We start from the raw sequence: 13,014 nt of genomic DNA on the forward strand, positions 1-13,014 counted from the left end.
TGTATGTATATACACATATCACGTGTGTGTGTGTGTGTGTGTGTGTGTGTGTGTGTGTGTGTGTGTGTATGTGTGTGTGTTATCCTGGAGGATCTGGCTGGATGGGTCCAGTTCCCACTTTACCCTCATCTGCAAAGTCTCTGTTATATACAAGGGTCCAGGAATTAGGATATGCACCTCTTTGGGGACCACAATTTTGTCTGTCGTGACCACTGTGAAGTGTGGGGCAGCACAGAATAAGCACTGAGGAAGAGTTTTCAGTTATTTGAAGCCAAACGCATTTTCTGTGTATGAGTGCATGTATGTCTTCTGTGTACCATACACATTCCTGGTACCTGTGAAGGCCAGAAAAGGAAACTGGATCCCTTGGAAGTGGAGTTACAGACAACTGAGCCACCATGCAAGTGCTGGGACTTGAACCTGGGACCTCTGCAAGAGCAGCTGGTACTCTTACCTGCTGAATCACCTCTCCAGCCCCTGAAATGCACTCTACATAGGGGAGACAAAGAAGACTTCACGGAGCAGGGAGCCTCCTCGCTTAGGCTTGAAGGATGGGTAAAAATCTATCCTAAGGACAAGGTGGAGGGCATTCAAGACAAAGGTAGAAAGAGAAGGGTGTGTTCAGTGTCAGGAAGCTACACAAAGTTCAGTGCTGCTGGGGCACACAGTGTTTAAGTATGGAAGGAAAGGGGTTTCCCAGACAACCTTGTAAAAAGCCTCAGATCTTACTCTGTGTTTGGAGAGTCACTGCAGGCTGTGATTAAAGGTACAAATTTTGACTTGGAAACCTAGATCAACTGTTTATCTTTAATGTGAATATAACTTGAGACTGGAAAGGGTAGAGGTAGCCCAATCATCCTTAAGGTAATCTAGGTGGGGACAATGGACCTCTAGCTACTCATAAACATGTATTGAGTACCTCCCATACGGGCAGGCACTATGATATTCCTGACACTACAAAACAGAAAGCACAGGTCAGAACAAGGTTCCCTGTTAGCCTGATACCCACAACTCAAGGCATAAATGGTATTCAGGGGAGGGGCCTCATGTTTCAGACACAACAACACCTGCCACAAGACCTGAAACACAGACAGGGATGGGACCGGAAGAATTAAGGCAGTCCCACCCAACAGAAAGGGGACCCAGGGTCTGCCGTGATGGGTGATTGACAGGTCAGTAGTCTCCCCATTTAAAAATATTTATTTTTATTCTCAATTATGTGTATTTGGGGGAAGGGGTTTGTGCACATGTGGGTTTAGGTACCCACGGAAACCAAAAGAGGGCTTTAGATCCTCTGGAAATGGGGTTACAAGTGGTTGTAAGCCACCTAACTTGGTTGCTAAGAATCAAACTTGTGTCCTCTGAAAAGATAAGATAGAAGATGCTGGGCACTGGGGGCACACGCCTTTAATCCCAGAACTTGGGAAGCAGAGGCAGGCGGATCTCTTGTGAGTTCAAGACCAGCCTGGTCTACAAGAACAAGTTCCAGGACAGCCTTCAAAGTCACAGAAAAACCCTGTCTCAAAAAACAAAAATAAACAAACAAAACAACAACAACAACAAAACCAACAACAACAAAACAAAAGATAGAAGACACTCTTAAGCTCTTAACTGTTGTGGATCCATCTTTCCAGGCCCCCAACAGCCCTCTTGTGTATATGTATCACCCAAAAAAGAGTAAAGAGTCCTGATGCTTCCCCACATATCAGGGTTTTTAGTGTATTTTTTCTTGAGACAGAATCTCTTGCGTCCCAGCATGTCCTCAAGCATACTATGTAGCTAAGGATGACTTTTAAAAGTCTGGTCCTCCAGACTCCACCTCCTTAGAGCTGGGATCATAGGCTATCCAACACGACACTCCATTTAACATCTATCTGTCCAGTGCTGGGAATGGAACCTAGAGTCTTGTGAACGTCTTAAGCGCTCTACCAACTGAACAACATTCCCAGTCTCAGTTTCACATATTTTAAATCACTGCACATGCCAAATGATGAAATGGGATGGCGGGGTCTGAGGTTTGAGTCTATGCTCAAGAAAGATGCACACAAGTCATCCACAGGGGAAAAAAGTCTGAAATTATAAAGTTGTGCTAATTTCATAACTCTGTGAATGTTCCAAAAATCCATCACTGAATGCAATAAAGAGGCCAATTTAATTATATATGAATTCTCAAATAAAAAAAATAATCACAGCACTGGGAAATTTTGGGCAGGCTAGTTAACCCATTAGAGCCAGTTTCCTCATTTGTAGGATATGAAGAGTAGTGCATCCTTCTCTTTTTCTGTTTTTTGCCAACCTGGGAATTGAATCTAGGTCCTCTTGCATGCTGGGCAAGTACTCTGCCACTGAGCTACACCCACAGTCTTCTTTTTATGTTGAGATAGAATCTTGTTAAATTATTTAGGATGGCCTTAAGCTTCTGACCCTCCCACCTCAGTTTCCTGAATAGCTGGGGTTTCAGTGCTGGGCAGTAGAGTACCCTTTAGATTGTTCTGAATATTAGCCATGACCATAGGAAACACACTTCACACAGTAGGTGCTAAATATATTTTAGTCCCTTCTCTCCCAGGTGCCCATAAGCCCTTAAAGCTATCTTTTGCTCAGCAATCACAAGATGTGCCTCAAGCTCCAGGCAACCTTCCTGCAGACAGTCTAGTTTCAGGCAGATGACAGCAAGAATCAAACAGGAGGGCAGGATGGGAAGCGAAGCAGACTCTCTCGCAGACACCGACAATTTTCTCTGCAGCTACATGGTGTAGAAATGACAAGGAAGATTCAGCTGGCTGATGAAAAACAGTGGTGAGAGAAGCAGGTGGGCATAGAGACTCATAATTCTTGTTTGGTATGCAAACAGAGTTCAGTGTCCAAAATAGACAAATGCACTGTAGCACAACAGCTCCAATGTTTGGAGATGGTTCACGGTCCACCCTCAAAACCAGAAGGAACCCAAAACACTAACTAGACTTTTCTAGCACAGAACTAAGGCAGGGAGGTTTTTCTTGTTTTGTTTTTTTTACCCTGAGCTTCTCATTTATGACCACTATAAAACCACCCAGGTGCTTTTCTAGTGCCTGCCATGTGCTCGGCCTTGGGAAAGACACTGCAGAAAGAAACAGACCCTGTCCCCGCCCTCAAGGAGTCAGCCAATCCCTTGGCTTGAGAGAGATGCTTCAGAATTAACAGGCACCGTGCCTTGCGGAGAGAAGAACTTCTTTTGTCATTTGTCCACTCTGGGTCAATGAATTAATAGACGGTGTAATAATAGAAACAATTGTGCAGTGTGGGCTCACTCTAAGAACCACAGACGGGATGGAGTAGTTGGAAAGACTTGTGCCAGAGGCTGCTAGCTGCCTACTTACTATCTATTCTTCCATTTTCCCTTCTAACAGAGATCCCATTTGATTTGAAAGGGCTGTATGCCCATATAAAGTACTCTATCTTCCAGGCTCCCTGGCAGCTAGAGGTGGCTGATGTGATTTAAAACACAAAATGTCAAGAGAGGTTTCTAGGAAAGTGCCTCAAGTAGTAGACCCAACAGCTGCCACTCACTCTGTTTCCTACTCTGAAAATTCTTGCCTGAAGCATGAATGTGATGGGTGGATATCCAGTAGCCATCTTGGACCATGATACAAAAAGAGCAAAAAAGTCTGAATCCCTGATGATTATGCAGTCACCATATTGTCTCTGGATTATTTACCTCTGTAGTTAAAACTCTCATCTTGCTTAAGTACCAATCTAAGATTTTATCATAAGCAGCAAACCTGTATCTTAACTGATACAGGTTCTATGGAAGAGGCAGGCCTCAAAGGACCGATCTGGGGTATAGTGGGCATGCAACTCAAATGCCAGAAGCAACACATGGAAAAGCATCTGCAACAAGAATGCTCCCTGCAGCAGGTAGGGAGAGCAGGAGCCACAGAAACCCCAGCTGGAGGCTTGGGAAAAGAGAAGTACCAGAGACCACAAACAGCCAAGAAAGCTGGTCTCCTCTGTAGGAACAATACAACTATGGACTGAGTAAATGGGGAGAAGGGAAAAACAAACAAACAAAAACAGAGATGTGAGAGCAATCTTTATGTGAAGAGATGCAAATATGGGGGTGTAGTTCTGTGACAGAGTGTTTGCCCAGCATGCACCAGGCCCTAAGGGAGAGGGAGGGAGGCAGAGAGGAAGGATGAATAGACAAAGGGATGATGAGAGGGAGAGAAAGAAGAAAAGAAAAGTTGTGAACAGGAGCCCAGCTCAGCCACCTGAAAGTCTCTGGACTTGACAGTTACCATAACCATCTAAGAGCCATCACCATGTGTGCGGTGTTGTGCTGTGTGATTTCCACACATTATCTCATTAAGGCTTTGTAACAAGTCTAGAATGTATATACGCCTATTATTGCTACTCCCATTTCACAGACAACGAGCTTGAAATTTTGAGAAACTCAAAGTTGACCCAGGGAAGTATCTACCTTGAAGCCCTGTCTGCCGTCCATCCAGACTCACCTTCTTTTTCCAAACAAGGGAAGTAGAGTTTGTTTCGTTGTTAAGATTTTAAGGTGTGTGTGTGTTCCACTCTCCAGACCTAAGTTAGAAAGTGGGGTCTAAAGAGAGGGCTCAGCAGTTAAGAGCACTTACTGCTCTTACACAGGACCTGGGTTCACTTCCCAACTTCCACATGATAGATCACAACAGTCCTTAACAACAGTGCCCTCTTCTGGCTCCAGGAATACCCGGCATGCACATGATGTACACATGCACACATACACACACACACACACACACACACACACACACACACACACACACTAAACAATCGTGATATATGACAGAAAGATGTAGAGGCAAATACAAAACACTATTTACCGGAAGAAAATCAGACCAGAGGACTCACGGTTTTAAGGCTGGTATTATTTACTACGTGTATAGACGGGCGTGTCAGTAGGACCCACCTATTAATGACGGGAATAAGATGGTGGAGGTGAGTGGCGGAGGGAGGCAAGCCCTGAAGAGCCAGTGACTCAGTGTCATTTTGGTCACCAATGAACCATGACAAACCACCAATGCATGTGTCTCGTGCAATTTGGTTTTGGAGGCAGGGTTCATGACACAGCACAGGCTCACCTGGGGTTCCTGATCCTCCCACTGAGCCTCGCAAATGCTAGGATTACAGGCATGCACCACCACACTTGGCATAAGATGGCTTTTTAATATCTCTCCACAACAGGAACTATAACAGAATTATTATTTTATTACAGCTACCACTAAAAATTCAATTTGAATTAAGTTATTCCAACACATCCCTGAATGCAAGGAATTCTTTTCAGAGCAACAATCTTATTAGTCATTGCCGGAAAGTGGGGGGGGGGGGGGGGGCGGGAAGGGGGGAGAGACGGACACCGTCAGATTACAAATGAACAAGGTAACATGAGCATCCAGCAGGAAATGCATTTTCCATGAAGATTAAAAATAAAGGCCTCCATCAGAAGCTAACAGACCCCAATAGTCAGGCCTCCAAATACAGAAACCAGATCCTGAGCCGGGCAATTGTAGGGCACACCTTTACTCCCAGCACTCAGGAAGCAAAGGCAGGTGGATCTCTGAGTTCAAGGCCAGCCTGGTCTACAGAGTGAGTTCAAGGACAGCTAGGGCTACACAGAGAAAACCTGTCTCAAAAAAACAAAGAAAGAAAGAAAACTAAAGAAGAAACCAGGCTCTGAACAGTTGGCCCAGCATGGCATTACGGGCAGAATGCTATGTGCCAGCTTCGTGAATAGATCCATGTCCCAATGCTAGCTCCACAAGCTCTCCACACGGCTCTGGCTGGCTTCTTCCGAGCCTTGGCTGGGAAGGCGGGAAGGTGGGACTAACCATTGTCATCTGCAAGGTGGTGCTGAGGCCAAGATGGCCTGCTGCTCTGTCACCTGGCCTCCCACAGACTACAGCTTTAGTGTCCCTATTAGAGTCCTGGAAAAGGTCAGGAACACAATGGGACAGCCCAGATCTGACTCCTAAGCCATCCTCAGGATCCTGAGCATGACCTGGAGTTGCTTTTAGGATCCAGGGTTCTCATCTGAGACAGACAGGAACACAGGTCAAACTCAGGGTTTTCTTCTGGTCTAGACTCTTTTTAAATGAACTTTACTTAGTTTGTTATTGTTGGGGATGGAACACATGTAGAAGTCAGAGGACAACTCTGTGGGGTTGGTTTTCTTCTTCTGCCTTTACTGGAGTTCCAGGATCAAATGCAGTTCTTCAGGCTTCCATAGTCAGCCTCAAGCACCTTACCCACTAAGCTCTCTCTCCATTATCTTTTTTTTTATTTTAAAACAATCTCTCCTCATTTTATACACCAATCCCAGTTCCCACTCCTTCCCCCCACCCTACCCCCATTCACTCCTCAGAGGGGGTGAGGCTTACCATGGGGAGTCAATGAAGCCTGGCACATCTCTTTGAGGCAGGACCAAGGCCCTCCCCCACTATCTCGGCTGAGCAAAGTATCCCTCCAAAGAGAATGGGCTCCAAAAAGCCAGTTCAAGCACTAGGGACAAATCCTGGTCCCATTACAAGTGGCCCCACATTTCTTATTTAGAATTTTTTTCTTTTTATGAAACATGCTGACCATAGTGTCCCCAAACTCATGGCCTTTCTGCTTTAGTCTCCCAAGTGATGGGATTACAGGCATGTGCCCCAGTGTCTGGTTCCTTACTTAGGATGTAACAGTAGTTACTCATTAGAAAGTTGTTTTTTTTATATAAGAATCAAGGTTCCTATCCAGCAAAAAGTCAGTAAAAGAGATGAGGAGGGGCCACCAACCTGAGCAGTTTTAGTCCTAAACACAGCTTGCATGAAGCATGACTTTGATAAATGCTTACTGAGTAGGACTGGAAGATGGATGGACAGCAAAGGGCCAACAAAGGTAGAGATACAGGAGTGCCTGGGGTTGGACTATAGCTGTGGTAGAGGACTTATTTAGTACATACAAGGTCTTGATTCAATCCCTCATCTCAGAAGCAAGGGAAGGGTGTGTGGAGAGAACTTGCCTCCACTGAGCAAAACCGATGCAAGAAGGAAATGTCACCTATTTACAATATTATGATATTTAGACGTGGGCATCTGAACTGAAGCCAGAGTATCAGATGATTGGTTTCTAACAGTCAAAAGGATGCTGGACATGGAAAAGCCACCTCAGCGCTTTGTTAGAGGGACACAGCCCTTGGGTCCACAAGGAGTGAAGATACACAGGGGAAACCATGGCTGCAGAGGGAGTCGTGGACCTCCTTTTGATGATATTCAGCTATATGTGCCCAGGACTGGATGGACACTGAGGGGAAATTTGAAATCTAGCATGTTACCTGCTACCTTATGAGGCCTAGGTCACAGGAGCCCCATAGATAGGTGGCAGCCCTGAGAAGTGAACCCAGCTCGTGGTGGTCTGGAGTCTGGTAGGGACTTCTGTGAGAATGAAGGCTATAATGACACACAGACATGTATGGACTTCATGGTCATGACAAGTCAAGTGTGCTATTAATCCATCTAAATAGCTTCTGAGTTTCCTGAATTCAATCTTCACAACTATCCTGGGAGGTACATGCTAAAATTTGTAGCAAGAAGTTTAGCATTTGTTTGAAAGCATGGGTTTGGGAACCAGACTGCCTTCGTTCAAATCCTATGTACTCCTTTTGTAAGCTGGGTGGTTGGTGGAGGGTCCTTTAAGCTTTCTATACCTCAAGACTCTCATATGAAAAAATGGAAACACAGTAGTTTCTGTGTTATGAGGCTGTATGTCATAAACTAATTACTAGGGATAAAGTGCTCAGAACAGGGGCTGGCAAAACTAAGCCAAGTGGATACTACTTTTTCCAATGCTGCCTATCCAGGCTGAGACCAGGAAAGGCCAGTGACTTGCCCAGGGCCTCACATCTATTGAGAGAGGAGCTAGGTAAACTCAGGTCTAACTTCACAGTACATATGACCCAACACATCAGATTCTGCTCTGCCCCTCCCTCCACTCATACCTCTGCCCTATCCCAACCCCCTAATACTAACCATGTTATCATGGTCTAGACTTTTCTTAAACTAATCGAGGCAATAAAGATGACCAAGAAAAAGTGCCTAAAGTGACCTGGCATGCCCATTAATTAAACTCTGAGTTTATTCTCACATATGAAGAGAAACCCCAAAGGTGCACAGGTTTATGGATCTGCTCTTTACTTAGTGGAAAATGAAGGTGAGCCCCCTTAGTTTTTTATATGCTACTCAGGGCTCTCTCTCCTTAAGACCCTATGGCTAAAACAAAGTCTACTATATTATCCAATAGGATCTGACCTACAGTTAAGTCCTCTGGATACAGATACGGGGTGTGGCCACTGGTAGAAAGGTCAGACCCAAAGCGTTTCAGAAGACCAGGTTAATGCCCTGCCCTGGCTCCTGCTCTGTTGCCTAGAAACTTCTGGAAAGGATTACAGTGGTGCTAAAGAAACGAAGATGTCCTGTGACAACCAAGCCATCTGTGGTCCAGAATATTCTGGAAGTGAAAAGTTTTGTAGAGTCAGATTGAAGAGCACAGCCTGTAGCAGTAGTTAGTTCATAGACTCACATGATTACTACGTCCCAGACCTTCTCGAAGCTCTTTAGAGATGACAGCCCACTTCCTCCTCATAGCAACAGTATGAGGAGGCCCCGTTTTACTGATGAAGAGAGTAAGCCACAGCAAAGTCAAATGACTTCTCCCACTGTCACACAAACACCGTGATTCAGAGACCATGACTTTTTTGCTTTTCTAGATCAGGTTTTACTTTGTAGCCTAGGCTGGCCAGGAACTGCCATCCTCCTGCCTCAGCCTTCTGGAGTGCTGGGATTACAAGTATATGCTATCACCCCTGGCATACAAATTACCTGAACATTTATATGTCATTGAAACAAAAATTTAAGACAGTGATACTAGCCATGTGCAATGATCTCTCATGTTCCCGCCCTTCCTCCCTCCCTCCCTCCCCTCTCTTCCTTCCTTCCTTCTCGCTTTTGGTGCTAGGGGCTGAACCTAGGGCCCTGAGTATGCTGAGCATGTGTCCTATCCATGAATCCACTCCTTTTTTATTCTGTTCTGTCCTATTAAAAATACATCACATCACCCTGAGGGCCAGGCTTGGTAGCACACACCTTTAATCCTAGAGCTTAGGAGGCAGATCACAGAGTTCAAGGCTAGCCTGGTCTATATAATGAGTTCCAGACCAGCCAGAGCTGCACAGTGAGACCCTGTCTCAAAACCAAACAACAACAACAACAACAAAAATTCAACTAAATATCACTCTGGGCCAGTGAGTGAGATGGCTCAGCAGATATGGGCATTTGTCACCAAGCCTGAGGACCTGAGTTCCATCCTTAAGACCCACATGATGAAAGGGGAACATCAACTCACAAAAGTCACCCTCTGACCTTCACACACACACACACACACACACACACACACACACACACACACTGTGGTACATGCAACCCCCCCACAAATAAATGTAAAAACATAACATACCATTCAACAAACACTTCTGGGAAACTGAGTATATGTTAGACACATTTGCATAAATGAAGACACAAAAATTTCCTATGCTCCTACAGTTCCCATTTCACCAGGGATTGAGCTTGAGTTCAGGGAGAGATATTGAATCCATATACAAAACAGCAGTGTCCAAGGAGCTAATTTAATGAGAACTAGAGGAAAGGCAAGCAAGAAGGACCTCACAATATTTCCACTGCCTGTGAACTGGTCTGCAGTGAAAAAAGTCTGTTATTGCTTGCTGGAGTGTGCTGTAATTGTGCACATGTATGTACACACTTCACTGTGCATGGTGTACACATGCTTGCATGTGTACCTCTTCCCCATGACACCCAAAGAGAAAAGGCAGGATCTCCACCTGCAGCTGTTCAAGGGGCAGAGTGGGGTTTCCTATACAAGTGTGCCCTGCAGAGAGCCCAGAAGGATTTGCCCTTGGCACGCCTAGCCACTGGTGCTGAACCATGAGCTCTGGCTGGAGTCTTCAGCCCAAAGGAAATCTTTCATCCCTCATCTACCCCGAGGAGCACCTGTGGTAGCTAGCTCCAAGCCTGTGATGGTTTCTAATTTGCAACAAGGTGCTAAAGAACAGACTGCAGAATTAACCATCACTCCTGGGGAAAACCCACAGCACTGAGCACACCTGACAGAATGATTGATGTGAGTCTTGGGAGCGATGGGACAGTAGCCAACTATAAAGCAGCTGAGGAGACTTTAGTCTTCAAGGAGGACATTTGAAACTTGGCACCAGAGAAAAATCAACTCTTGCTTTAAATGAAAGGGGAACATAAAAAAATGATTACTAGCAGGGGTGGCAGAAGCATTACCTATGGGAAAAGCAGCCAATATCTGCTAATGAATAAGTGTAATTGATCAAAACAGATGACTGGATGGATCTTCCAAATGTGCTTTTAGCAAAGTGGACAGTTTTTCATTCAAATGGAAACTCACCCAGAAAGACCTAATAATGGAGATTTTGGAACAATCCCAGAATCACTGATAAGTCTCCGCCCTCATCCACACACACCCCACTGCATTCACGGAGCAAAAAGGCATCTCAAGTTCCTTGCTGCAGTTCAATCAAGCCAGACAACACTATATGCTTTCTGCCTGCCTGAGGAGACCCAGTCTTGAGATGCAGCAAAGGGACTGTCGCAGCCCCTTAACTATTTCTCCTTACCTATTTCTACTCCCTGACCTACGAAGAGCTGAACAGCCTTTCAAATTCAATGCAGCTGCTCATTAATTCAGACATTATTTATTGAGCACTGTGATGACCACAAGGAGATTTAAAAACAGCTAAGACCAGATCCCGTTCTCACGAGAGAGGACAGATAGAGGAAGCAAAGGGCAGAGGACACCAGCAAAGGCCCCAGGTCACCTGCTTGAACACATCTGAGATTCAGTTTCCTTCTTTATCAGGTGACAGCATTGGATCAAAGAGGCTCTCTAGGAACCAGGCCGCCTCGAAACTGGGATTCCAAGCCTTTCCCTCCTCTCGGCTGCCGGGAAGCCAGCAGACCCAGAGCAGCCTTCTCGGAAGGAACGGTCCGGTCCGGAAAGAGGAGCCTTAGGCGCCTCCAGAGTGAACTAGGCCCCCAGCATAAAACACAAGCAGGCTGGAGGAAATACAAGATGACTTCAGGACTTTTAGGGAAAGATTAAGAATATCGGGGAAATGGGGGACTTCTGGAGTTTCTTCAGAAAGTGCCATCAGGGGTGTGCAAAGGACTCTGGGGGACCTGTGAGAAGTGAGGGCTGAAGACCAAGGTGAAAGGTCCTAGCAAGGTCTGGTCAAGTGCGCCATCCAGTCACTTCCTGCACAGCCATCGCCCCTTGCACAGCCATCATGCTTATTTTCGTAAACTCACCCGAATCCCAAATTCACTTCGCACGCTCTTGTACCTAGAGAGGGGGGTGAGCCTACCTGCGGAGAAGCCTTCTTCGTGGTCTGAGCTGTTGTGGCTGCAGTCACTGCCTCTCTCGGGCGAGCTGTGACTGGGCGAATCTCGGTCTGGCAGGCGCAGGAACCTCTTGCGCCCCCACTGGGCGAGGTGCTCCCGCGCCCCGCGCCTGGGGGGCTCATCCTCCGCCTCCAGCTGCTCCAGGTCTCGACTCCGCCGGTGGTGCCGCCAGCCTCCGGGGATCAGGTGCATCCAACGGTGGGGGCTGCACGACCGTACCGGCTTCTCGACCTCCTCGAGGGTCCCAAACCGGCAGGGGGCCACAAGTAGGTGACCGAGGACGAATTTCTCATTCAAATCCACCATCTCGAAGTCTTGGTCACTGCAGTCGCCTCCGTCATCGCCACCTGAAGCGTCCGGTTCTGCCTCCTCCGAGCCCCGCCCCGCACTGGTCCCGCAGGACCGCTCCTCTCCGGGCGCGGAGGACCCCATGCCATCGTGGCCGGGGGACGCACAGTCCTCTCCGAACCTGAAGAGCAGGCGAGGCTGCACCAGATGCTGGTGGATGGCGGCAGTCAGGCTGCGCACGGCGCCCCCTCCCTCCATCGCCCCGGGCCAGGCAGGAAGGTCCAGGCACGCGTAAGGAGATGGCTCGACCGGTGTCGCCGCCACCTTTGGACCCGGGCGCGTAGGGCCTGGGAAATCTGGGTCGCAGCCCGCTGCACCCTGCTCGCCGTGCGGTGGCGGCGCGCGCAAGGGCCCAGTTGGCTCCTGCTCCTCCACCGAGGCTCCCACGCTACCGCTGTCGCCGCCGCCGCCGCCTCCGGCGTCTCCGCCCTCCGGCCGGCCTCCCGGTAGGTCCATCTTCTCTCCAGCCAGGGTCGCCTGCAGGTACCAGACTTTGAACTTCTCCTCAGCCAACACCTGTTGCAGCCGCTTCAGGTTGAGTTTGCAACGCTCGAGCTCATGCTCCATGTCCGACACCGACTCCAGCTTCATGACTGGAGCCTCCTCCCCGGGGAACTCAGCCTGCCAGTGGCGTTCAAACTCCTGAGGGTCCCACATACTGGCCGCGCCGTCGGGCCTCCCGGGCCCAGCTCCTGTGCGCCTCAGCAAGCTGAGGTGACCCCTGGAGCTCTCTCGGAAGCGCGCGTTGGCGCAGTTGCCTGCCCCTCGCTTCAGTGCCTGGAGGAGAAAAAATAAAGTTTTTCTCCTTCCGCCCTCGTGCCGATTTTTTTTTTCCTCTTCTTCTTCTGGGTTTCGCCTCCCTGACGTAAGCAGACACCCGGCCGCGGGGGCGGGGGCCTGGGCCGCAAGCGGTGAGACCGCTGTCCGAAGCCACTCGGCTCGGCCGGGTGGGCTCAGGCGCGCGGAGAGCCACGGCGGAGGCGGAGCCTCGGTGGCGCAGGGCCAGAGCCTGCGGGCACGCCTCGGAGCCGCGCGGGAAGCTACGGCTGAGCGGACCGGCCGGACAGCCCACCTCAGAGGCGCAGGCGCTGCCCGCTGCTCCGCCGGCTCGCACCCTTCGCGAGAGCCGTGCTGCGCAGCTCGAGCCGCAGCGTGCTGTCCG

At 48.3% G+C, this 13,014-nt stretch overlaps 1 protein-coding gene across 1 annotated transcript in view; it reads right to left on the reverse strand.

The window, feature by feature from the left end:
* Abr (ABR activator of RhoGEF and GTPase) overlaps positions 1-12,652 on the reverse strand; it is a 207,944-nt gene extending 195,292 nt beyond the window's left edge. Inside the window, 1 exon segment of the mRNA XM_040749167.1 lies at positions 11,468-12,652. Coding sequence (XP_040605101.1) covers positions 11,468-12,509 — 1,042 coding nt within the window. The 5' untranslated portion in view covers positions 12,510-12,652.
* Positions 12,653-13,014: the final 362 nt, after the last annotated feature.

The sequence above is a fragment of the Mesocricetus auratus genome, unplaced genomic scaffold, assembly GCF_017639785.1.
Source record: "Mesocricetus auratus isolate SY011 unplaced genomic scaffold, BCM_Maur_2.0 Super-Scaffold_100007, whole genome shotgun sequence".
Taxonomy (NCBI): Eukaryota; Metazoa; Chordata; class Mammalia; order Rodentia; family Cricetidae; genus Mesocricetus; species Mesocricetus auratus.